The 24,523-nt window shown below is 36.4% G+C and overlaps 2 protein-coding genes across 5 annotated transcripts; one reads left to right on the top strand and one right to left on the bottom strand.

The window, feature by feature from the left end:
* The first annotated feature begins 16,364 nt into the window (after nt 1-16,364).
* Nucleotides 16,365-17,690, top strand: LOC104238343 (uncharacterized). 2 transcript variants are annotated; one of them, XM_009792673.2, is made up of 2 exons: nt 16,365-16,826; nt 17,276-17,690. In XM_009792673.2, the coding sequence occupies exons 1-2, from the start codon at nt 16,496-16,498 to the stop codon at nt 17,338-17,340; spliced, it is 396 nt and encodes a 131-aa protein (XP_009790975.1). In that variant the 5' UTR covers nt 16,365-16,495; the 3' UTR covers nt 17,341-17,690. The 2 variants fall into 2 exon arrangements, with proteins under 2 accessions (XP_009790975.1, XP_009790974.1); XM_009792672.2 differs by having other exon boundaries at nt 16,368-16,833.
* A 268-nt stretch (nt 17,691-17,958) lies between these two features.
* LOC104238342 (putative pentatricopeptide repeat-containing protein At4g17915) lies at nt 17,959-24,523 on the bottom strand. Of its 3 annotated transcripts, XM_009792668.2 has the most exons (6): nt 24,338-24,523; nt 22,093-23,824; nt 21,909-21,974; nt 20,344-20,411; nt 20,172-20,252; nt 17,959-20,045 (listed from the first exon to the last, which is right to left on the bottom strand). In XM_009792668.2, exon 2 carries the CDS (start codon nt 23,796-23,798, stop codon nt 22,416-22,418), a length of 1,383 nt encoding a protein of 460 aa, XP_009790970.1. In that variant the 5' UTR covers nt 23,799-23,824; nt 24,338-24,523; the 3' UTR covers nt 17,959-20,045; nt 20,172-20,252; nt 20,344-20,411; nt 21,909-21,974; nt 22,093-22,415. The 3 variants fall into 3 exon arrangements, with proteins under 3 accessions (XP_009790970.1, XP_009790969.1, XP_009790968.1); XM_009792667.2 differs by having other exon boundaries at nt 17,959-20,252; nt 24,286-24,523; XM_009792666.2 differs by having other exon boundaries at nt 17,959-20,252.

Here is a 24,523-nt window from a genome sequence, read left to right as displayed (position 1 = left end):
ATACCCTCGTCAAATCACTCCAATTAGAAATACCATTTCCTTAATTATCTGAAGGTCATTCCTCTAATCATTTGAAACTGCACGTGCTGCCTAAAAATTTTATGACCTTCCTTTCAGAACCGAACCGCAACCTCACACACGTAATTCTCAATCATTTACAACATACCGCATAACCCATACCATTCTAGGATAACCATGAGAACTTCATATCCCTTCCAAACCGCAAGCCATTATGCATTCCACTAGCCAAGAACTTTCCATTGATCCCATCTAGCAAAGAACCATTATACATCCCATGCTCCTCATGCCAATAGGAAAATATATATCTCCAACCAAGGTAGGAACCATCAAGAACTCCTCGAATTCCATTTGTACAACCCTAACTCATCAGGACTGAATCCTTCTAACTCAACCGAGCTACGCATGACTCTAAAACCCAAAAGAATTGCTGCGAAACACCTGCAGAGACTCATTACCCCATAAGCATCCAAAGAGTTAATCATATCCTTACCATATCGATCTGACCCACTACCAAGTTATACCATCTTCCGAGTTTCCTTCTGATTTACCTTCAACTTGATACTCCTTCTTACTATAACATCACAATTCCTCAACCCAAACTTACCACACGGGACCCAAGCATAAAGCCACACCGTCTGAGACCCATAAGCCACCGAATACTCTCTTATCTATTCCCAAAGGCACCACATTCAAAATACTTTACTCTGAGGAAGCTTCCTGCGAATCTAAATCCGTTACTTTTACCTTCCTGATACTGATACATAGGATCCCATAATTGATATAGAAGTGACACAAGTCTTGGCACCCTTTAATGCAAACCTCAGTTTCTAGCCTAATTATACACTTGAAAATCTCCAACTATTACCTGAAAGTCTTGAACCCATTAAAACCATTCCCGAGAGTCATCCACTCTACTCAAACCGCAATTAGCCTGATCAAACGAACCGTCAACCCGTGACTCACTAGCACTCTAACACCGTAGAATGTAACCTCATTCTAGTACAACCAAGCAACTTCCTACTCTATGCACCGAGCATCCTTTACCAACAACAACTTAAGACATTCCGTGATTCTCATACCTTATGAAGCATAATATAACCTTTGTCAAAATTTTCCTTTACTCGAGCCATCCTCGGATTCAATTTCCGCAATCCATAACTGATTCACCAGAATGCCTCAAACTGGAACCAACATAGCACCTAACCGTGCAATCGCCTAATCAATAGCAGACTCCCCCACTTGGCTCGAAGCCATAGATCAACACACACTCAACAACTCATAACGATTATACTCTAGTGATGCCATGATACCATAGTGAGATTAAACTCAAATCTTTTATAAGCTTGTGAAAACACAGATCATCTAGAATTTTAACTCTTCTGCAAATCTCGCATTCCACTCTTACAACAGTTACACTCACTCTCTAAGCGACCCAATTTAAATTGCAACACATATCCTTCACTTGAAAATGAGATCTTCTAACAGACACATAAGGATCGCACAACCTTAGAACATTTCGCAGGAGACAACCCACCTGCTTTGCTCTAACTAACATTTCTGTATACCTTCCACCGTCATAAATTGTACGCAGACACTTAGTCTTCCTGAGTCTAAACTCATACGGCAATATGAAATTTACTTCACTCACAACTGGGAAGCATGAAAAGATCATTCACACGCCCATAACTCGGGGCTATACCTCGAATCAAGATGGAATTCAAGCACCTAATAGTTCTTCTATCCTCTAGCAGACCTTCTCGTCGCTTCCAAATCATGTGGATACATCTCGCAGTACCAACATACTCATCACATAGTTATCCAGCCGTCACTTCCACTAATAGGGACAATGCCGAATATATACATTTAAAAATACTTGCTCACACAATCAGCACCTCGGTGCTCAAGCCATAGGCAAAGATCCAGCCTCAAGTCATCCAGACCGGCCTAACATCAACTCACAGAGATCACATCTCGCCCTCGATCGGGAAATCACAAGCCATCAATGCACATCTGATACTGAGCGCTCATGCGCGCATACGAATGCGTGAAAGGAATTCAAAGAGTTACATTTCAAGCTGAATCAAGGACGCACGATAAGAATTCAAGAATGTAAAGTTTTTCTGAAGGTTCTGCAGCCTCTCGAGGATAAATACAGACGTCTCCATACCGATCCGCGAGACTCTACTAAACCTGCTCACAACTCGTGAGACCTATGTATTCTAGGCTCTAATACCAACTTGTCACGACCCTAACCCCAAACCCGGTCGTGATGGCACCTCTCATGAAGATAAAGCCAGACAATTAAACCCAATTCACTTTTTAAAATAGTTAAACAAATATAAAAGCAATCTAATCATGAATTTATGATAATGAGTAGAAGATATACAACCCAACACAGCCCTAACCGGGGTGTCACAAGTCACTAGCATCTACTAGGGTATAAATACAATTGAAAGTCTGAAGTATACAAATACAGACTAATGAAATGGAGAGAGAGAGAGAGAGAGAAGCAGTGCTGCGAACGCCGACAGCTACCTTGCTAAACTCCGATGACTCTACCTCTGATCAGCTAACACCCGCTACCGGGTGTATAAATATCTGAATCTGCACACAAAGTGCAGGGAGTAAAGTGAGCACTCCAACTCAGTGAGTAACAAATGTAAATAAAGACTGAAGGCAAGAAATCACGTAAAGCATACCAAGATGTTGTATTGAAGCAGTTCAAACCAGTAAGAAAGCAGTGAAGCTATAAAATCTCTTTAGAATATTTTTTTGGCTCAGTTTAAACTTCTTTGAAAATGACTTTTCCAACAGTTACGTAAATGAATGCCAAAAATAGTTAGTGCAGATAAGCACAGAAATCCGCCCCTCGGGCACAAATAACATAGTTTAATAGGTAAATGACAGGTAAATATGAAAGATAAACATATAGAGGTTCGCCCCTCGGGCTCAATGTCAACAACTCTGCCCCTCGGGCAATCACATAGAATGGTACCAGCCCCTCGGGTAATCACATAGAACAATACCAGCCCCTCGGGCTATCACATAGAACAATATCAGCCCCTCAGGCTATATCTTACGTCATAACGGGCACCCACGCTCACTAGGGGTGTACAGACTCCGGGAGGGTCCCCTTACGGCCCAAGCGCAATATCAAGTCATCTTGTGGCATCAAATCTAAGCCCTCGGCCTCATATCAGTCAGGCCACCTTGTGGCGTATATATCTCAGGCCCTCGGCCTCATAAAAATTATCAACAAGCCACCTTGTGGCGTACATATCTCAGGCCCTCGGCCTCAAATCAGTATCAGTATTTCCTCACAACTAGGCCCTCGGCCTTACTCAGTCAAAAATACTTACAAGCCCCTCGGGCATGAGTAAAACAGTATTTCTCAGCCCAAAACATCATTTAGAATATCATTTAAGTCTCAAAACGGAGTAAAAATGGCTGAGTAGTAAAACAATGGAAAATAACATGACTGAGTTCAATTGGTAAGTCAAAATAGTGAGGAAATAGTAATAAAAATTCCCGAAGGGTTCAAATAGTTAGTGCGAAGCCCAAATATGGCAATCAGCCCAAATCATGATGATAACATATAAGTTTCAGTCAAATGTGCGGTAAAATATCAATCGGGACGGACCAAGTCACAATCCCCAATAGTACACGACCCCACGCTCGTCATCAAGCGTGTGCCTCACCTCAATATAGCACTCAGATGTGCAATCCGGGGTTTCAAACCCTCAGAATATCATTTACAATCATTACTCACCTCGAACCGGCTAAATCTCTAGCTCGCGACGCCTTTGCCCCTCAAATCGGCCTCCACGCGCATCGAATCTATCCAAAATGCTAAGGGAACAAAGCCCAAGCGAAAACAATCGAATTACCACAAAATTCCAGAAATTGGTCAAACCCGACCCCCAGGCCCACATCTCAGAATTTGACAAAATTCACAAAACTGGAATCCTTATACTCTCACGAGTCTAACCATACGAAAATTATCCAATTCCGGTACCATTCGGTCCTTCAAATCATCATTTTATATTTTTGGAAGATTCCACAAATTTTCTTCCCAAATTCCATCCCAAATCATGAATTAAATGATGAATTCAATTATAGATTCATGTACTCTAGACAAATCTGAGTTAGAATCACTTACCCCGATGAAGTTCTTGAAAAACCTTCGAAAAATTGCCAAAATCCGAGCTCTCTAGGTTAAAATATCAAATAAACCCAAAACCTCGTATTTATAGAATACCCCACAGATTTTCACCTCCGCGAACAGCACAAAATCGACCGCGGTCCGCACAAAACCAGTGCGGTTCGCACAAAAACGACTGCGGCCGCACAGGCTTTCCTTTGCAGTGACAGGCTTTAGTATTTTGGCTATATCTTTCACTACTGATATCCAAATTGCAATATCTTTACTTTTTTGGAAACTAGACATGAAGAGATACAGCTTTTGTTTTTGAATCATCTCAAAATTCCTTGTAGATCAAAAGATATGAGCTTCTGAAGTAGGACCAGTGAAACGTTCTCCACCGTGGCTGCACAGCATTTTGTGCGGTCCGCACAGCACCTACCGCGGCCGCACTTCATTTTGTGTGGTCTGCGCAGCACATACCGCGGCCACACTTCTTTTGTGCGGACTGCGTGGGTGGGTTTCGAGGCCTGCAACCCTTTTGGACTTGCTACAGCTATGATTTTCGGCCTAAAACATCCCGGAACCTACCCGAAACTCCCGGAACTTCAAACCAATCGTACTAACACATCCCATGACATTGTTCGAACTTGTTCAAAACTTCGGAACGCTCACAACAACATCAATCACCAATTTAACATAGGATTCAAGCCTAAGAACCCCCAAGAACTCTTAAATTATGCTTTCGATCAAAAGGTCTATCAAATCTCATCCGAATGACCTAATTTTTGCACACACATCCCAAATGACACAACGAAGCTACTGCAACTTTCGGAATTTCATTCCAACCTCTATATCAAAATCTCACCTATCAACCGGAAAACGCCGAAATCTCAATTTCGCCAATTTAAGCCTAAACCTTCCACGGACCTCCAAAATGCATTCCGATCACGCCCCTAAGTCCCAAATCACCTAACGGAGCTAACTAAATCATAAAAATTCCTATCCGAGATCATATACAAACAAGTCAACTCATGGTTAAACCTTTCAAATTTAAGGCTTCAAGCTTAGAACTGTTCTTCCAAATTCATTCCGATTAACCTAAAACCCAACACCAACGATTTACATAAGTCATAATACACCACACGGGGCAAGTCATGCCCGAGAACTGGCGATCGGGGTGTGTTGGGTTGTATATCCGCTACTCATTATCATAAATTCATGATTAGACTGCTTTTATATTTTTTTAACTGTTTTAAAAAGTGAATTGGGTTTAATTGGTTGGCCTTGTCTTCGTGAGAGGCGCCATCATGACCGGGTTTGGGGTTAGGTTCGTGACATAATATTTCTTGAATCAATTTTAGGATATTGCTACTGTAAGGGCTAATTTAAGACAAACAACATAAAGAATATTTCCAAATGTATGTATCGGGGTGATGTTCTATACATACAATTTCAATTAAAAATAGATTGTGGGTAAATTGTACTTATAATTTTAAAATCATGTAAACATAGAGTCGTAATACACCTTTAATTATAATAATAATTTTGATAGTCACAGTGCCACTGCAACTTGGTAACTATTTTAATGCCATGATCATCCTTATAAATGTAAGTCTAAATCCACATCAAACAAATAAAACCAAATCTCATGCATAAAGAATCAAAATACGTAGGAAGGGAAAGACCAAAGATACTGCTATAGTTTGGTGCTAAGTCATCCCTTTTTTTAAATCATTAGATTTATGTATTATTAATAAATATTATGATCTCTAAGATGCCATATATTTCTGCATAACATACACAAACTCATAAAAACACCACTATAATGAATGAAATCAAAGAAATCTTACGAATGTTTGTCTGCAAAACTATAATTATTTTATCGTATAATATAAACTACATTAGCATTTAATCACAAAATAATTTAATATTAGAATTCATAGTGGAATTCACTCCTTGGACAATAGAGATCTTGTACATCTCACCTTCTTAAATTTTCACTTTGGGTTTAGTTTAAGCAACAATTATGTTCTTTACTGATACTTAGGACTAAAACTCTACGAGAAGAAACTTCATATTAGATATAATTTTTTGGGATTAAAGAACACTAAAATAAATATTTGTGTAGTGGTATGAATATATAAACTCTTACCATTATGAAGAAAAATTAGAATAAAGTTACCTTGCCACCAAAATTGGTATTGGCCAACGCCATGAAAATTAAAGAGCACATGCCACATAATCTTGATAGAAGATTATGAAATGAGCTATTCGTGCTGATAACGTATTATGAAATATAACTCAAAATAACAATATGAAACAAGGAAATAAAAGCGATTTAGTAAAACATGAACAAGAAATAGAGATAGAGAGAAGGAAGAGATTTTCTTCTTCAATTGCGTGTATTTTCTTATCTATTACAAGGTCTTTATATAGGCATGAAAAGTGAAGAAAATATGTCATGGAATATATCATTGAACATAGAAAATATGTCATAGAATATGTCATTAAGCATTTGACATGAAGATCATGGATGAAGAGTAGACATCCACCATAATATGATATTTATCATAACAGAAAGGAACTTATTGGCTCCTAATCATAATTGAAAAGCATATAATCAATGCTTTAATCACACAACATAAATAGCTTGTATGTTTCTCTCAATCAAATTAGAGTGCATATGATATTATAATAGATATAAAAAAATTACAGAAAAGTTTCAAGAATATGAAAAAGAACTTTTGTAATTTAGTCTCGAATTTGAATCCATTTAAGTTACTTTTTTAGGGGTTAGAACATGTCATTGTCATAGACTATTTTTTAAATGTAATTAGATATTTATAAGGCGCTTAAAATGAAAGTTATATTAAATCAAACTGAAAAAATTAGTTATCCATATAACACAAATAAAAAAAAAATCATATAAGACTAATTTTCGGTTAAAGACTATAAAGAGGAAACATTCTCTTCCTTTCGTTATGCTAACTTCTTTGGAAAATGAATTCAACCAGAGCCATATTTTTTCAATTATGAACCTAAAAAATAATTACTTTTTCTAAATAATCCTTTCTACCATTTAATCTTAGAAGTTACATGTGTATGTTATCTCACGAGCTATAGTATTCCAATCACGTGTCCTTTTCTAAAAAATTCTCAGATTTCTCTCAATCCAAATAGCATGTGCTATTCTGCATATACCTGTCGAAATATGTTTGCTCTTGTGGTCTTGCCTTTAGCATACTTCACACTCCAGTCAAGATGCTGCTCCCAGTTCTGTGTCCTGGTATAATCATGTTGCATCCACTGCATAAGCTTCATCCATAGCTTCCTAGTATACTCACATTTGACAAACAGATGGTCTCTATCTTCCTCATGGTTGTGGCATAGAGTGCATTGTGTATCCACTGTCAAACACCACTTTGCCAATCTATCTGTGGTTGGAAGTCTTCCATATAATAACATCCACATACTATATTGTGCTTTTGGCCTCGCACAATTCTAAAACATTAGACATTTCCATGGCACTCGAGTTTGTTGTCCCAGCATCTGAAGATATATGTGTCTAGTTACACTAGTGCCCTATTTGTTCCTCTGTACCAGACTACAATCAGTTCTAGCATTGAAGATCTGTCTGATCATCCAGCAGGCTTGCTTGGGAGCTGGCATTTGCATGAATTGCTGCCCTTTGATATAGTAGGAGTGGATCCACTTGATCCACAGTCTATCTTGTTTAGCTTCCACATCCCAGCACACTTTAGAGATAGCAGCTCTATTCCATAGATGGATGTTCACCAGGTTTAAGCCTCCACAAGATTTAGGGGAACACATCTTTTCCCAGGATATCAATGCCTTCTTAGTTATGGTATTGGTTGCAGACCAGATATAGCTTCGACAATATGCATTAATAGTTTTCAACACCTTAACAGGTAGAGGTAGCAGTTGGGCCCAGTATGCTTGTATTCCAAAAATTACACTTTATACTAATTGTACTCTTCCTGCATAAGATAGTTTCTTAGCTGTCCATGAAGATATCCTTGCTACTATTTTCTGAATGAGTGGATGCCATTGAATCATTGTTATCTTTTTTGTTGACATGAGAATGCCTAAATATTTAAAAGGCATCTCCCCTTGTCCATATCCCAGAAGCTGCAGAATTTCAGCTCTTTCATCTCTTGGTACTCCTCCAAAGTACACTGAACTCTTCCCCATATTTTCTTGTAATTTTGATGCTTGAGCAAATTGTTTGAAGCATCTATGCATGGCCTTCACTGATGATAAATCTCCTCTTGCAAACAACAATAAGTCATCAGCAAAGCTTAAGTGTGTAATACCAAGTCTTGCACATTTTGGATGGTATCTAAAATCTTTTTCCCCTTTTAGGCCATGTAGACTCCTACTTAGATATTCCATTACAATAGCAAATAGGAAGGGGGACATAGGATCCCCTTGCCTAAGTCCTTTTTTTGCATCAAAAGGGGCAGTAGTCTCTCCATTAATCAAGATGGTGTAATTGACTGTTTTGACACACTCCATAATCCAGCTAGTGAATTGAGTAGGAAAACCCAAATTCTCTATTACCTGCTCCAAGTAGATCCACTCCATTTAATCATAGGCTTTATGTAAGTCTATCTTAATCATACACCTATCTGAGATGTGCTTCCTTATATAAGCTTTAACCAATTCATATGCTAGTATGATATTGTCTGCAATTCTCCTCCCAGGTATAAATCCTGCCTGATTTTCACTAATGTTGTTCGCAATAACCTTCTGTAGTCTTGCTGCTAATACCTCAGAAATCGTCTTATAGAGCAGGGTACAACAAGCAATGGGTCTAAAATCTTTCACAGTGACTGGTTTGTCTACTTTTGGTATTAGTGTAAGGGTAGTGCAATTAAGAGCCTTATACAATTTACCAGTAGTAAAGAATTCATTGACAGCTGCACAAATCTCATCCTTGGTAATAGGCCATGTTTTCTTGAAAAAGTATGTATTGAAACTATCTACTCCTGGTGATTTGTCATCCCCAATACTCTGTAGTCCTTCAAAGATCTCTTGATCTGAGATTTCTGCGATTAACTGACTTCTTTGTTGTTGGGATAGCATAAGCCCTTGCTTTATGATTTCCCTATTTATGGCAAGTAGATTTAGTGCTGCAGTCCCCATCAGTGACTTGTAGAACTCCATAATTTCATGCTTGATCATGTCAGCATCATTCAACTGTTGTCCATCTAGAGATGTGAGTTCCTTAATCTGCTTCCTTTGATTCCTTTCTTTTAGCATAGCAGGAAAGTACTTGGAGTTAGAGTCCCCAAGCTTAATCCACCTTGCTCTTGATTGTTGTTTTAGGATACTTTCCTCTATAAGAGACCATTTCTCCAGCTGGTGGAGGACAGTTCTCTCCTGCTCTAATAGGCCATCATTATAATTTGTGATAATCTTCTCTTGTATATCTTGAAGTTCTCCACGAGCCCTGTCAATCTTGTCAATAATAGATCTAAACTCCTCATTGTTCAAAGCCTTAAGTCTAGGTCAAGGCTTTCAACTTCAACCATATATTCTTCATTCTCCAACTTGTCACATTCTGTTCTCATACTTCCTGCACCACTTGTAAGAAACTACCATGATCTGCCCATACGTTTAGAAATCTGAATGGAATTTTGTCATGCCTTGTATTCATGGAAATTGAAAGAAGCATAGGTGAGTGATCTGATATTTGAGGCAAAACATATTCATTTTGTACCTGTCCCCATTGCATCATCCATTCAAAGTTTCCAAACATCCTATCAATGCTGCTACTGATTCTGTCTAGTCCATCTTGCTTGTTTGACCAAGTGTAGTAATCACCCTTCCATATCAATTCATTCAACTGCAGAGTTTGGATGCAGCTGGCAAAGTCTTGAGTTTCAGCATATGTTATAGGATTTCCCATTAGTCTATCTTGAGAATATAGCACTGCATTGAAGTCTCCTCCAATTAGCCAAGGAGTGGTTATGTTTGCAGCCAGGTTATGTATGTCTGACCATAGTGCTCTCCTTTGCTCAATTGTATTGTGTCCATAAACTACTGTTATTAAGCAGTCTATCTTCCCTAAGTTGTCTGTAAGTTGATAATGAACATATTGAGCCCCAGCTTTTATTAACTTCACACTATACCATCTTGGATCCCATAGCACCCACACCCTACCATTCTGAGCATATTGATAGTTGTTTATCCCTTCCCAATCAGGAGTAATAGCTTTGATAATTCTCTTGAAAATTTTCCCTTTCACTCTAGTTTCCATTAGGCCAGCTAACTTAACATTTCTATTTTTGATATAGTTAGCCAATTCCTTCTGTTTATACCTTTTATTGACTCCTCACATTCCAGAATAGCCAATTAATCAACATGTTAAATGTCCTCTTCCCCTGTCAAGGGGTAATTGTTGCACATCCCCTGTCTCACATGGTAATACCTCAAAAGGATTTCTCTATTTTATAGCAGACAACAAAGGAAAATTTGTCAAATTAAACTCAGGGCTGCTTTCCACTTGCTTCCCTCGATTGTCGTTACTCAGTATAACCTTAGTTGGACTACTTGAAGGCATAGTCTCAAGTTGTCCATGGTTACTTTCCGGCCTGGAGCTTGTTGAAATGTTTGGAATTTGCTGGACCTCTGATGTCTATTGCTGTTTCTGTTGGTCAGCTGGTATAGCTTGTACTGGTACAGTATCATTTTGTTGTACCTTGCCTTTAGTTCTCCATTCCATAGTCACTTTCTTAGGTTCCCTTGCTTTCCCCTTCTGGTTAATCTGTTGCTTAATCTCTAACCATCACCATGAGGAGTACATGAGTGGCCAACCTCTTGACAGTTCTCACAAAATTTAGGTTTCCACTCATAGTAAACATCTTGCATGAATTGTTTACCCTTTGGATCTCTAACCCAGACTTCATCACGTAATGGTTTAGTCACATAGGAGTTCCAATTGCACTTGCTATTCTACTCAATGAGTTCACTCCCCAACAATTCAAAGGTAATTTTGGAAAATTAACCCACAGTGGAATTTCAATGGGAAATTTTTCTTTAAAATCAAAGTTTGAGGTCCAAGGCTTCAAAATTATAGGCATATTATTAATAGTATAAGGTCCAGAATAGTAGATCTCTTTCATATCAGCCTCCGAATGGAATCTAATGATGTAGTATCCTTCCTCATGGAGAAATACATCTGGTTCCCTCACACCTGCCCAATTAACATTTATATATCTCTTCATAGTATTATATCCTGGCGTATCACCTAAGATGTAAGCAATTAATGCACATTTCTACTTCTTAGTCTCAGATTCAACCTCTTCTTTGTCCAATTGGACAAATACTTGGCCATCGACAATTTCCGGAGGGATATATGATAGAGACATACCATTTGCTGCAGATCTGTTCTTCTGGAATAGGTTAGCCTATGGTTTATGGTCTACAGCTTTTGTCGCCAAAGAAGGAATTGTCGCTCCTTGATCTGCCTCCTCAATTGTTACTGTTGCATTAGTTATTGTAGCATGCAGAGCTTGATCCTTTGTTTTTTCCTCCAATTGCACTTTTGATGCAGTTGTTGGGGGTGTTGTGAGATCTAGCTTCTTTGAAACCCCTGAGCTAGATGCACCCCCAGTGTTCTTCCATTGAGCTCTAGTATCCGAATTTTGTTCCAGATCTAGTGTTTGCTGAGCATTCTCGTTTCCCGTTGTTTTGCTTTGTGAGTTAGTAGATCTTTCTATGCTGGTAATGACAATTTTTTTTGGCCTTCCTCGTCCTTTTCCCCTCCCTCTCGCCATGGATGACCAATTTCAGCGCATGTTAACTAACGTGAGCTGAGAGCACTTAGAGAGAGAGAGCTTGCCTTCTACACTATTTTAAAAATATTCTTTTTAAAATGTAAACTTTAAAAAGCAGATATTCACTCTAATATGCACTCAAATAAAAGTACTGAGAAACTGTTAAATCTCCCATTTGTTTTTAAAAGTTAAAGTGAAGAAGAACAACCGAATTAGAAGTTCGAGCGAATGAAATAGTGAAGATGAATAGCCAAAAAAATGAAGATTTCAAGTTGAGAAAATTTTCAAGAACTAAAATTTTCTAGTGCAAGAATTCTTTATAGGTGCTGAAATTATATAGAATAGGAGTAGTATTTACACGGAGTGGCATATTAACTACCACACATTTTCAAATAATAGATCTGTTCCATGAAAATGAATGACACGTTCTCACACTTTAATTTTTATTCATCTAAAATAACTACAATAATTCTTCTTAATTTTTATCATTTGTTTCTCTCCATCTCTATATTTCTTTGTTACCCATTGAATGCTAATTTTCAACGTTTAGAGGATTGATTTAATGAAAACAGAAGAGGCATAAGATTAACATATTTTTTCCGAACTATGCCTATGAGAAATTGAAAAAAAAAGTAAAAAGATAAAATGCATGTCGTGAAAGCATGAAGCAAAAGCCAATTTAATTCCTCCGTCATATATATTATACAAAGAGCATAGCAACAATTAAAGAGCATAACAAATATAGAATCACATTGCCTGTGAAAGAGAAAAACTATGGACAAAGTAAAGCACATCAAGAACAAAAATCTTTACTTTAACACAAAATGTATTTTAAACCACACTTGATATACCTAAATGATAACAGGAAGCCATACAACTAAAACAATAATCTACTAATATACTCTTGGAAGCCCCCGTTAGCACCAGAAATGTGAAACCAATTGGACCGTATAACATGCCTCAAAAATGGGGATTGACAACATATATATGAAATCTATATGAATGAATTTATTGAAAAAGGAGATGTTATGGTGAATGAGGAGGTGAAAAGTTGTAACTCATCTAAAATTATAATGATCCCATTAATTAGTGATTCAATCAATATAATAAACATGATTAAGATTAAGAGCATTTAAATGTCTTTTGTGTTTTTTAATGTAGCACGTAAATGGAAGAAAAAGGAAGAGAAATCCAAAGAATTGAGAAAAAAGATAAATAGATTTCTTGGGCAAAGAGAGATGCCAAGGCAACATTATCTTTCTCACTTATATATATATAGATAGATAGATTTTTAGTACTCAAAATTCTCATCAAAGCACTCCAATTTGCTAATAATACCATTAACTTCTAATATTTATTTATTTCAAGAAATATTTTCGACCCATCAACCCAGGGCCGGCTCCAAGGTCAAAGCCACTGAGGCAATGGCCTTAGGCCCCAAATTAGTGAGGCGTCATTTTTCTGATAGTGAATTTTATATTTAATTTTTTGAAAAGTAATGAATGTTTTAAAATAAAAAATATAGAATCTTTATGTAAAAGGTGGTTAAATAGTGATTATTTAATAATTTATATTTTGTCATCAATATACTTTTTCTTTTACTCCGGTCTCATATTAAAGTTTATACTTTGTACATTCTTTTCTTTTTCATATTAAACTGTCTATTCTCTCAATAATAACGCAAAGAACATTAAATAGATTAAAAAATGGCACATACTTTTTTATTCTTTCTCAAGTTTTTAAGCATCAGAGCAATGAAATTATATTTTAATATCAAGTAATTCAGCTTCTAGAATCATGCTTTATTGTTTTTAATGTCTATTATCTTTTTCTTTTAATTTGACATTTGTATTTCTACCTAACACGAGAAACCATGGCTCTGATACCACTAAAGGATTGTGTATAGGTGTTCGTAACACGCAGCGGAAGACAATAACAATTCTAGGCAGATCTTTTCGTGTTTAAAATTTATTTACATGTCAAAGATCGGATCTAAGACGTACCTGGTGAAGAGAGTCTCGTTTCAAAATTTCTTCGATAGTGCGAAGACTCTATGCGTATCCACACCGAGACCGATCCTTGCTATCAACTCTTTGATTAATGAAACCCGCGAACATATTGAACGAAAAATATTGTGTTGAAATTTTTCTCAAAAATCTCAACTCAATGTTAGAAGAACAACAAACACTTTTCTTGTAATTGTATTTTCTCTCTTGGCTTGTGTTGTTCTCTCACTTTCACAAAGTGTTTTCTTCAAAAAAAAAATAGCAAATTTTCTTCCAACACCCTTTGTATAGCATCATCTATAAACTCTTTTCCTATTTGGTTGAGGTAATAATTTACTTAGGATGAAAATTTAATTCAAAAATAAACTTTAAGGAAGAAATCGAATCACGTTCCCAAGGGTAACGTGACTGAAGGTATTTTATGCTAAATCCAATTACGTTCCCAAGGGTAACGTGACTGAAGGTATTTTATGCTAAATCCAATTGGACTTTCACGCCTCCGTCAGATTGTCCTTTAAGGACGTTCCAATTCAATTCCAAGTTGGATTGGGTTGTGAAAATTAACTAATATTTTATATTAAAAAATATCAATCCCATTCTTAATGGGTTTGAGCTAATCTCACGTCCATTTTTGGACTTTGTTATCCATTCCAATTCTAAATTGGATTTCCAAATAACTTTTTATTAATATATTATATGCACACTTTGTGCAAATAAATATTAATTATATATATATCACATATATATTTCAACCAAGAGATATAATTTAGTTTTCTATTCCAAATAGAAAATTTCAATTCGTTCACAATGTTAATTACATCCTCTTTGCTAGCAAAGAATATAATAATATTTTATTTGGACTAATAACTAAATTTATTTGACTAATTAAATTCATTAATTCAATTATCAAATAATAAGTTAATCAATCCTTTAGCAAATATCAGAACACTCGTTAGTGTGTGACCCCATAGGTTCAATACTAAACCGGTAGTAAATTGATCACATCAATATACTAATCAAGGGTAGCGTCTAGCAATACTCCTTAACGACCGGATAGAATGAAGTATATAATTTACTCTCAAGAATCAGTAGAAGAATAATGTAGTAATTCCTTCTGTCCTTATAGCTCTGGATCACCCTAGGATATGGTTCAACTGTCAAATCCTAATAGGCAACCAACTATGTGTTAATGTCAAATATAATCGACTATTGAATGACCTAAGAAACTCCTTTCTTCTTTCAATCAATTGCCCTAGCCAAGGTCTTAGTTTGGTCGTTTATAATTCATGACAACATGGAGTTTAAACTCATTACCAAGAGTTGACAGATTCCATCTTGATCAATCACTAATTCTACAAGCATTTAATCATACCCAATATCCTTTCAACTATCGCCTTAGGGCCATAGGTGTCGTGTATCAAAGCACAATAAATAACTTGTCAATTACTATGACGATCTCAGGTCAAAGGAAATTTTTACATCACATTCTTCAAGAGAATATCCTATTGACAGTTATGGTAATTCTAACCATTAGGAATTATCCAATGAGTCGGTTCAATGATCATATCTCTATATACATCATCTATCTATGTGATTTAGTTAATGGGATCAACTAATCTTTATCCAATAAAGACAATCGTATAAATATTGATCTAACCGGATTACTAATGTCCAAATTAATAATCCTACGATCAAGAACAAATTTAGATTAAATTATAAGAGACTTTGCTCTCATTATTATGATCTCCATCACGATGATAAATCTCAAAATTTAATCAAGGACCTTATCAAATTAATCAAACAATTAATAATAACTATGATAAAAGAATATCAAATGCCATATATTTTTATATCAAATAACGTTCACAAAAATATCTTCAAATCATCAAATATGAGATTGGATCTAGGACATATATATTATATCCCCAACACGGATGAATCCCGGCCTTGTAGCCCCAGCTCTGGCACTGTTATACAATGTAATTTCTTGATATGGGACTAGTCAATTTCTTTGTTTGTGTAATCTGCTTCATTGATGTCTCTTCATTTTCCCTTTGCTTTAGAGCTAGCAGTGCTGTTGCCTGTTAGAAGATGATGGCCAAAGCATGATGAGCAGCCAAAAATAATTTTGATTTATATATATATTACGTTTTTTACTTAGAAATTAAAAAGGTATTCTTTAAAATTCAAAGTATAATTCACATTCTCTCTGCCATCTAAAATCAAGGTTAAGTTCTACAGTATCACCTTTCGTCCGAATTCACCGATATAATACTACTCAGTATCGTTCAACTTTATTCCCACTGAATTAAAGCTTCCTGCATAATAAATAACGACTTGAAGCAAAGCATATTCAAGTGAAAATCGTGTAAAGAAGATATGCTTTTTTCTTTAATTTGTTCCTTCTTCCTTTATTTCCCTCAAAGTTCGGATTCTGCACTAAACAAACCCGCAAATCATGCAGGATTCTGCAGCAAGCAGTGGAAATTCGAAAAAAGAAGAGCTTTCTAACTGTTCCAAGAATGGCAGAAAATAATGAAGTTGAGATAACACAAGGAGAAGTTAAGGAGATAAAACAAGGAGAAGATGATGGCAATATTTTAAATACGAGTATTAAATGGGGAGGTAATTCAGAGAGTGTTGGAGAAGGACAAGAATCAGGAGAAAAAATATTAGAGAAAGGTACTCAAGTTTTAATTGATATGATTGATGAAAATCAAGGAATGGAAAAAGTATGTCGTATATGTCATTTGAATGAAGAATCCAAGGAAATAATTGAGCTTGGTTGTGACTGTAAAGCTGAGCTTGGTATTTGTCATCGCCATTGTGCTGAAGCCTGGTTTAATCAGAGAGGTAACAGGTAGAATTATATCATCCTCCTATTTTTCATGCACAAACCGGGATAAACTAATTTCGGGATTAAATTTGAGATGAGTTTAGCCCACATTTGGTTGGGATAAAATCACGTTATAACTAATTCACGGGATTATAGTATTATGTTTATCCCTATGGAAGGGTGGGATAATAATCCAGGAATAACAATTCTAGGATAGCTTATTGACAATGCAAAGAATTTTTACGTTTTGGATAGTGTATTTTAATTTCTCACTTATTACATAACACAAATTTGAATAGTGTTTTTTTAATTTCTCACTTAGTACGTCACATAAATTCTCTGTCACATAATATGTCTTATTGTTGAGATAACTAATCTCACTTATTATAGACAAGTTACTTGTAGTGGTGAAAATTCTTTACATCCACAGATTATAAAACTTTAAATTCTAATATCTAATTTACAGATTATGCGAAATATGTGGGAAGACGGCAAAAAATGTGGAAACAAGATTACAGGAGAGCAGAATAATGGTGGTTGAATGGAACCAACGGGCAGTAGAAGCCAGAAGTTCATATATCACATCTACTATACAGCAGAATGGTTGTAGATGGAGATGTCAGCAATCTTGCTGTAATTTCCTGCTTGCCTGTTTTGTAATGGCATTTACCCTCCCATGGTTCTTCCGAGTTGAAATTCCATAAGAAATAGACTCTCTGTTCCTTTTTTTCTGCTACCAAAATCTCATACCTTGTCTCTATAGACAACGGAACTATGCAAGTTCTTCATATATGGAGTATTTGTTCACCTCATTGTATTGTCCTCCATTTAGCTAATTATACTCCTTTCCGTATACTAAAAAGCAACATTTCATTTTTTCAGCTTGTTTTATCCTGATATTCTAAGTTATGTTTACGAATGTTAAAGCAATATTGTTTCATTTGTCAAAAAGATCTGTACAATTCGAATGTTATTGCTTTCTCAAATATGTGAAGCAAAGTTGGAATAGACTTAGCCGAGGGTCTATCGGAAACAGTCTCTCTGCCCTTCCAGGGTAGGGGTAAGGCTGCGTACGCCCTACCCTCCCCAGACCCCACTTGTGGGATTATACTGGGTGGTTGTTGTTGAAGTTGGAACACACAAACTAAATGAGAACAATTTGGGAATGCTTGGTTTTCCAGCAATTTTACAGGTTATCTATTTGACTTGATACCTAGTGAGCCATTACTCACTCTTAAAAGTTTTTACAACTACAACTAACTTACTTAAAATAAATATATCCAAAAACAAGAACTACAGGAGACTGATTTCTTGATATCAGACTAGCACCTTTCTTTATTCGTGTAATCTGCTTCATTGACAGCTCTTCGTTTTCCCTTGGCTTCAGAGTAGTGTTGTTAGAAGATGGCAAAAGCATGATAAGCAGCAAATTTAACTCGGAAGGAATGAAACACAATTTAGAAGAGGAAAAAAGAGCGCAAAGCCCCTTCCAGCTTTGCAATAGATACTTCACCAAGTTTGAGAGCAAAGTAGCATTAGATGATTGCAAGACTCTACTGCACTTCCTTAGAAATAGCATCCACTGCTAATGTTCAATATCTTCTTCTGTAGAACATCTTGGGTCAAACAAGAATTGAGTGTCTAAGTCCGCCCAAAGCAAGGAACTATAGGAGGAGCCTTAGTTTTATATAGTAGTTCCCATGGCCCTGCCTGCTTCAGCAACAAAATGTAGTAAGTCTTGACTGAGAAAGTACCATCTTTACTAGCCAACCAGATATGTGAGTCCATTCTATTTTGCATCCAGGACTATAGGTTCCAAAAAAGTAATAATCTACACAGCTCCTCCATTTCCCAAGCATTACAATTTCTGAATTGTAATCGCCAGCCAGATTCAGATAAAATGTCAACAACTACAGACTCCTTATTTACATCTATGTTGTATAAATTAGGCAAAGATATCTTTTAGACATCCTTCCTCTAACAATCTGCCTAGCCAAAATCTGATCCTATCCCCTCTGCCAGCTTTTAACATAATATTCTTCGGGAGTTCATCCCATAAGCTGCAGATTTGTTTCCATACAACCATTTTATTTGGCTGTGAGACAGATTTAGAAGCTCAATTACCAGCTTTACCATATTTAGTGTCGATCACCTCTTTCCACAAGTCATTTCCTCCATCATTTAGTCTCCACAACCATTCACTCAGAAGCACTGGTTATGGGTCTTTAAGTTTTTAAACCCCCCCCCCCCCTTTGGATTCTAACTGAAAGAAACTTTTCTTATCTGAATTTCCTTCCCATAAGAAGTTGCTTCTTAATGAGAAAAGTCTCTTTTCAACTCTTGTGAGATAGAGAACAGTGATGTCTAAGTAGGAATACCATCAAGAACAGTGTTTACTGAAGTGTCTGCTTCCAAAAGAAACTGCTTCTTCCATGATGTTAGCTTCTTTCTACATCTATCAATTACCCCTTAATATATACCGATGTGCTTCTGTTTAGCCCCAAGAGGGATGCATCTCCTATTCCTTAATGTTCCAACAAGTAATACTACGCTTTTAGAAGAAATATCAGCATAAAACTTCCACTCACCTTCAATTAGAACAGGAAAACCAAAAAATAAGCTCCAAGTAACCCTGATCCTACCCACTAACTCCTTTTCTTCTGCCTTGGGCTTCCTAATGTCTTTTGACTTTTTTTATAAAATGACGGTAGTGTCCAAGCCATTTTGTGTGCACCTTGACTATTCCACCGGGTAGTTGGTACCTCGCACTAGCACATGTACCAGGTAACTCTCTCCATCAAGGCTTAGGCATATGAGAAGAAATCACCTATTGTTTTTTGCCTCCACTGGAATATGAACCTAAGACCTCTTGATTCTCCCCTCCACTTCAGTGACCACCAGGCCACACCCTTGGGTGCACCTTTGACTCTTTTCAATCTCAGATATTGTCATTCTTGCAGATTTAAGGACAAAATTACCTTGTAAGAATCAGCTTCGACAGTAGGTGGACATAAATGCTTCGATGTGGAACTACTAGAGTAAGCTGTTGCCTTGGAAAGGACATGCAACAATAAAAGGAACCAAAAACCACGCTGTTCCTTTTACAGTATTTTGCTGCCACATCCTTCTCCTCAGAAGAAAATCATTTGTAATTTAAACTTGTGCACTGCCTTGCACCAATAAGGGGTAAACGCTTCTTAAATCGAGATAGGAAAGTGCTATCTTACCAAGAAAATCTACAAAAACCTCAGGCGTTAGGGAGAAATACTATAACGTAACAAATTTTGAGAGAAATAAATTTCCTTTCAATTCCTACCAAGGAAAGCTCTAAGTGATGGAGAAAATTAGAAATTTAAACTCACCAGATTAAGTACATGGTCTTTGAAAGAAGAAGCTTTAGAAGCTGGCTTCCTTGTCCCAATTCTTTGAAGTTGCTCAATCTCCTATCATAGTGAAAGAGAGAGCAAGGGAAAAGTTCACAACTGAAGCTGCTATGACAAATCCATTCGGAAAATGAAGATGAAGGAAACTTACAACTTCAAACTTAAATAGACAAAGCTTGCCCTCAAGTGGTAACCTATTGTGCAACCGCATTAAAAAGTCTGCAAATGATCAAAGTTATACCACAATATCAATTATCAATGAATTTGATAACAACCAATAGTTGTGGTCAGTCTGGTCATCTCCAGGTTGTTGAGAGTTTGTCATATTCATTTACATTGTACCTCTCATCAAATGCTGAGACAAACTGACTAGACGCAGGCATTAATCTATTCAGTTAAATGATGAATAATTACTCTACGTGAGGATCTAATTGCTATAGTATGTGAAATTATATTCTTGTTTCCAGCATGCATAACTGCAAATATGTTAAGCTTGAAACTTAAGAAAGAAAAGGATTTCAAGCAAAGAATATAAACCAAACACTTCCAGTCAGAAAAATGGTGAAACTCAAAGTATAAGTTTTTACTTCCAAAGGGCTAAGCTACAAATAACTTGCCAAGAGAAAACGAGAGCAGTGTAGTGCTTTTATACAAATTATATAACATAAAACTACAATGTTTTCCAAAGATGTTTATAAACTACAAGAAGACTTGATAAGTTCAAGGCAGAAAGATGTACAGGTCCTAATTTGGGAAAAAAACGTTATACGTTGGAGAAAGTGAAAATTCTATTGATTAGTGCAAAATCCCCCGAGTACAAGAGGAAGGAAAAACAAATACATTAAAAGCGCTTGATGAGATCCAGGTATTGAACCATGTCAGATTCAGACATTGAATCACATCCTTTAGAAGTTAATAGATGATAGTTGCAGAAGCTCCTTACTATAGAATAGCTGCAAAATCAGATCTAGGAAAAGAATATCACTAAACCTTTATTCAATGCTATAACATTCATATATAGGATTCTTTGATCCATTCCTATAGCATAAAATCCAGAACTATAAATCTAAGTCACTTGTCGAATTAATTAACAGAACTATAAATCTAACTTGAATAATTTGTTGAATTTTAAATTACATTTAGTTAATCCAGCATCAGTTCAGAGAGAGAACCTCCATTAGCTAAGCTTATCGCTACTTTCAAGGCTCTGTGTATGAACTACTTTTTCAGGTTCAGATCTAGACACTTCCCATTTTGGACGTTCCCAAATGTTTTGACACCATTTCCATTTCTATACAAACTTTCAGTTATTCAAATTCATTCAACTATTCAAACTTTAAAATTAGCCGTGATTTTTTCTCCATCAAACAAACTTTTCAACATTACTTCAATGTTTTCTTTTATAATCGCTCATTTAAAATATAAGTCAAATGAATATCTTGAACTCTGAACCAATGAATTTGAAACACTGAACTTTTTTACAAAAGGTCTCAAAAGAGGAACTGGGGTGACAGATCATAAAAGCATGATGCATGCATTAACTGTATAACAGTGATCCCTACTAACTATCTAGCTTAACTGACCTTCGTTCCCCGAGTCAATTGGCTACAGTCAACAGATCTTAAGCAACTTCAAACAGGAGGAAAAAGCATTCTGGCTCAAATATATAAGACCACTTCATTTCTAGATAAAGGAAAAGAGGAATACAATCCTTACCTTTGATTTATCTTCAGCCAATCACAACTGCTTAATGATTTTGGATTCAGAGCCCAGAATGTCATGCTGCAGAAAAGAGCACTCCTTGAACTGATTGTACTCTACTATCTAACTTTGGAATACGATACTAAACATTACACCAAAATAAGCGGAAAGAGATTATTTAGAAGTACAAATGACTTACAGTCCGACCCGCCTAGTTGTTTAGCATCTGTGATAAAACATGCCTTTACTTCCACAGAATAACTCTTCACAATTTCAACAGCATGTCATCAGTATCCTTAGTGTGAGGAAAAGTATACAATTAACCACCTCCTGACAGAAGTGTCATTGTGTTTGCCTCTTACAAGAGGATCGAATACTTGACTTGAAACTGGTTACTGTAGGTTGTATTCTCAGTTGCATTGACGCTCGAGGTTTTTCAGCTTCCATAACGTGTTATAGTGCAAAACCGTAGGCAATTAATAAGGTTAACATTTGAGTGGCAGAGTTGAGCACCATTCCTAATTAATAATGCAGTATCTTAGCCAATCGAATTTTAGACTGGACCTTCCTTGCTTCATGTGAAAACCCAGAAGAACGAAGGCCACTAATAACAACACGTTTATTTGATTTAAGAATTCTCATGCCATCTCTAACACATGATAGTAATAGCTTAGATGCTGCACAAAACCTCCCAGCTTTGCAAAGACCATGCACTATAGTGGAGTAAGTAAAGGAATCTTTGGCATCCATTGATTCAAACATCCGCAATGCATGATCAAGGTGACCAGCTTTACACAACCCATTAATAAAAGAATTCAAAGCAACTAAGTTAGAATCAAAACCCATCATACTCATACAATCCAAATGTTGCTGGGCCTCTTTGAAATTACCAGTCCTGCACAAGCCATCAATTAAGATAGTATGTGTGTACTTGTCAGATTTCAAGCCTTTTTTTTCTGCCTCGTACAGCAACTTATAAGCATTATCCAGCTGACCTTCCTTATAATATAGATTAATAATGTTGTTAAAAGACACCGTATCAAGGTCAAAGCCATTTGTAATGATATAGCCCAGGTACTCATTGGCCTCATTCATCCTCCCGGTTTTAAGTAACATACTAGCAACTGTACAGTAAGCAAAGGCATCATATGTATATCCTTTCCTTCTCATCTCTGCAAAGATTTTAAGGCCTTCTTCAAATTGTCTACATCTGAAGCAGCATTTCATTACTGTCGTATAGGTGATGGCATTTGGGATATGACCTGCTTCTACCAATTCATTGAGAAACTCTTTTGCAGTTTTACCTCGACCTGACTTGCACAGCCCATGAATAAGAATGTTGTAAGTTACTAATTGGGGAGTAAATCCATGACGTTTTAAACTCCTAAATAACATTAGGGCATTCTCTGTATATCCATTCTTACAAAGACCATTCATTAATATATTGAATGTTGCTGGATGAAGAGAAATATCTTTCAAAATAATATCCTGAAAAACTCTGTAAGCCTCATCTGGCTTTCTCAATTTAAAGAAGCAATGCATTAAGGTGTTGTAACTCCAAATATCAGGAAGAATACTCATCTCAAGCATTTCATCAAACAGATCGAGACATCGGGATAACATGCAATATCTGGTAGCTCCAGCTATTAAAGAGTTATACGTAATAACATCAGGATTAATTCCAGCTTCCTTCATCCTATGAAGGATGGAATAACCTGCATCAATGCCAACAACGCGACAATACGCAGCAATCACTGTATTGTAAGTGACGACATCTGGTTGTACTCCGATTCTTATGCCATCAACTATTACCGATTCAGCTTTCTCCAATTGTTTGGCTTTGCAAAGAGATGCTATGCAAATATTCATTAACCTTGTTGATAATTTATCTTTGATACTCCACATCTAATCTGGGAGTTAAGACCAGCAGCCTGAATCATTTTTGAACGAAATTATCAGACAAATCCTTTGGAGGATCTGACACGTACCACACAACATTTTTGGAAAGTACAGCAACATAGATTGAAGGATACTCAATTAGCAGAAACAATCATGAAATAGTAACTTATTTTACCCAAAAATGAAATTGCAAAAGCTGCTAGTCAAGCATTACCAACTTGTTTTATTTAGTATTGATCAAAGATTGAAAAGCAAATGAAATCTAGAAATAGAATGGAATAGCATAAATAATAGAAATGCTTTGAATAGTCCATAAAAGAAGTGTCAAATTAAAACAAGTACTTAATTTTACTTCTCATCTTGCAAAATTAATAGGAATAAATCCCTTAGGGAAGCATATATAAACACACACGAATTTTCATTTATCACATTTCAAGTAAAGGCAAATTCTTCTTGTTTAAGCGAAACCAGTTTCTGAATAACAAAACTTGACCTTCATTAAAATCAATTATCCAGAAGAATCCATAACTGGAAAGAGTAAACACCTTGGATTAAAGGAGCTCGTTTGGACGGAGTAGGAACAATGGGTTCGGATAATTAATGACCCAATCTCAAGTTGTTGCCGGTACCGAAGACTACCGGGAAACTTCAAACGACACTTCGACGGCTAACACGGCAAACGTCGTTTGGGTTCTGGATTTGGGTAATCATGGCTTTGCGTTTTTGCAATT

The sequence above is a fragment of the Nicotiana sylvestris genome, chromosome 7 (genome assembly GCF_000393655.2).
Source record: "Nicotiana sylvestris chromosome 7, ASM39365v2, whole genome shotgun sequence".
NCBI lineage: Eukaryota > Viridiplantae > Streptophyta > Magnoliopsida > Solanales > Solanaceae > Nicotiana > Nicotiana sylvestris.
This window is presented reverse-complemented; position numbering and strand designations above follow the sequence as displayed.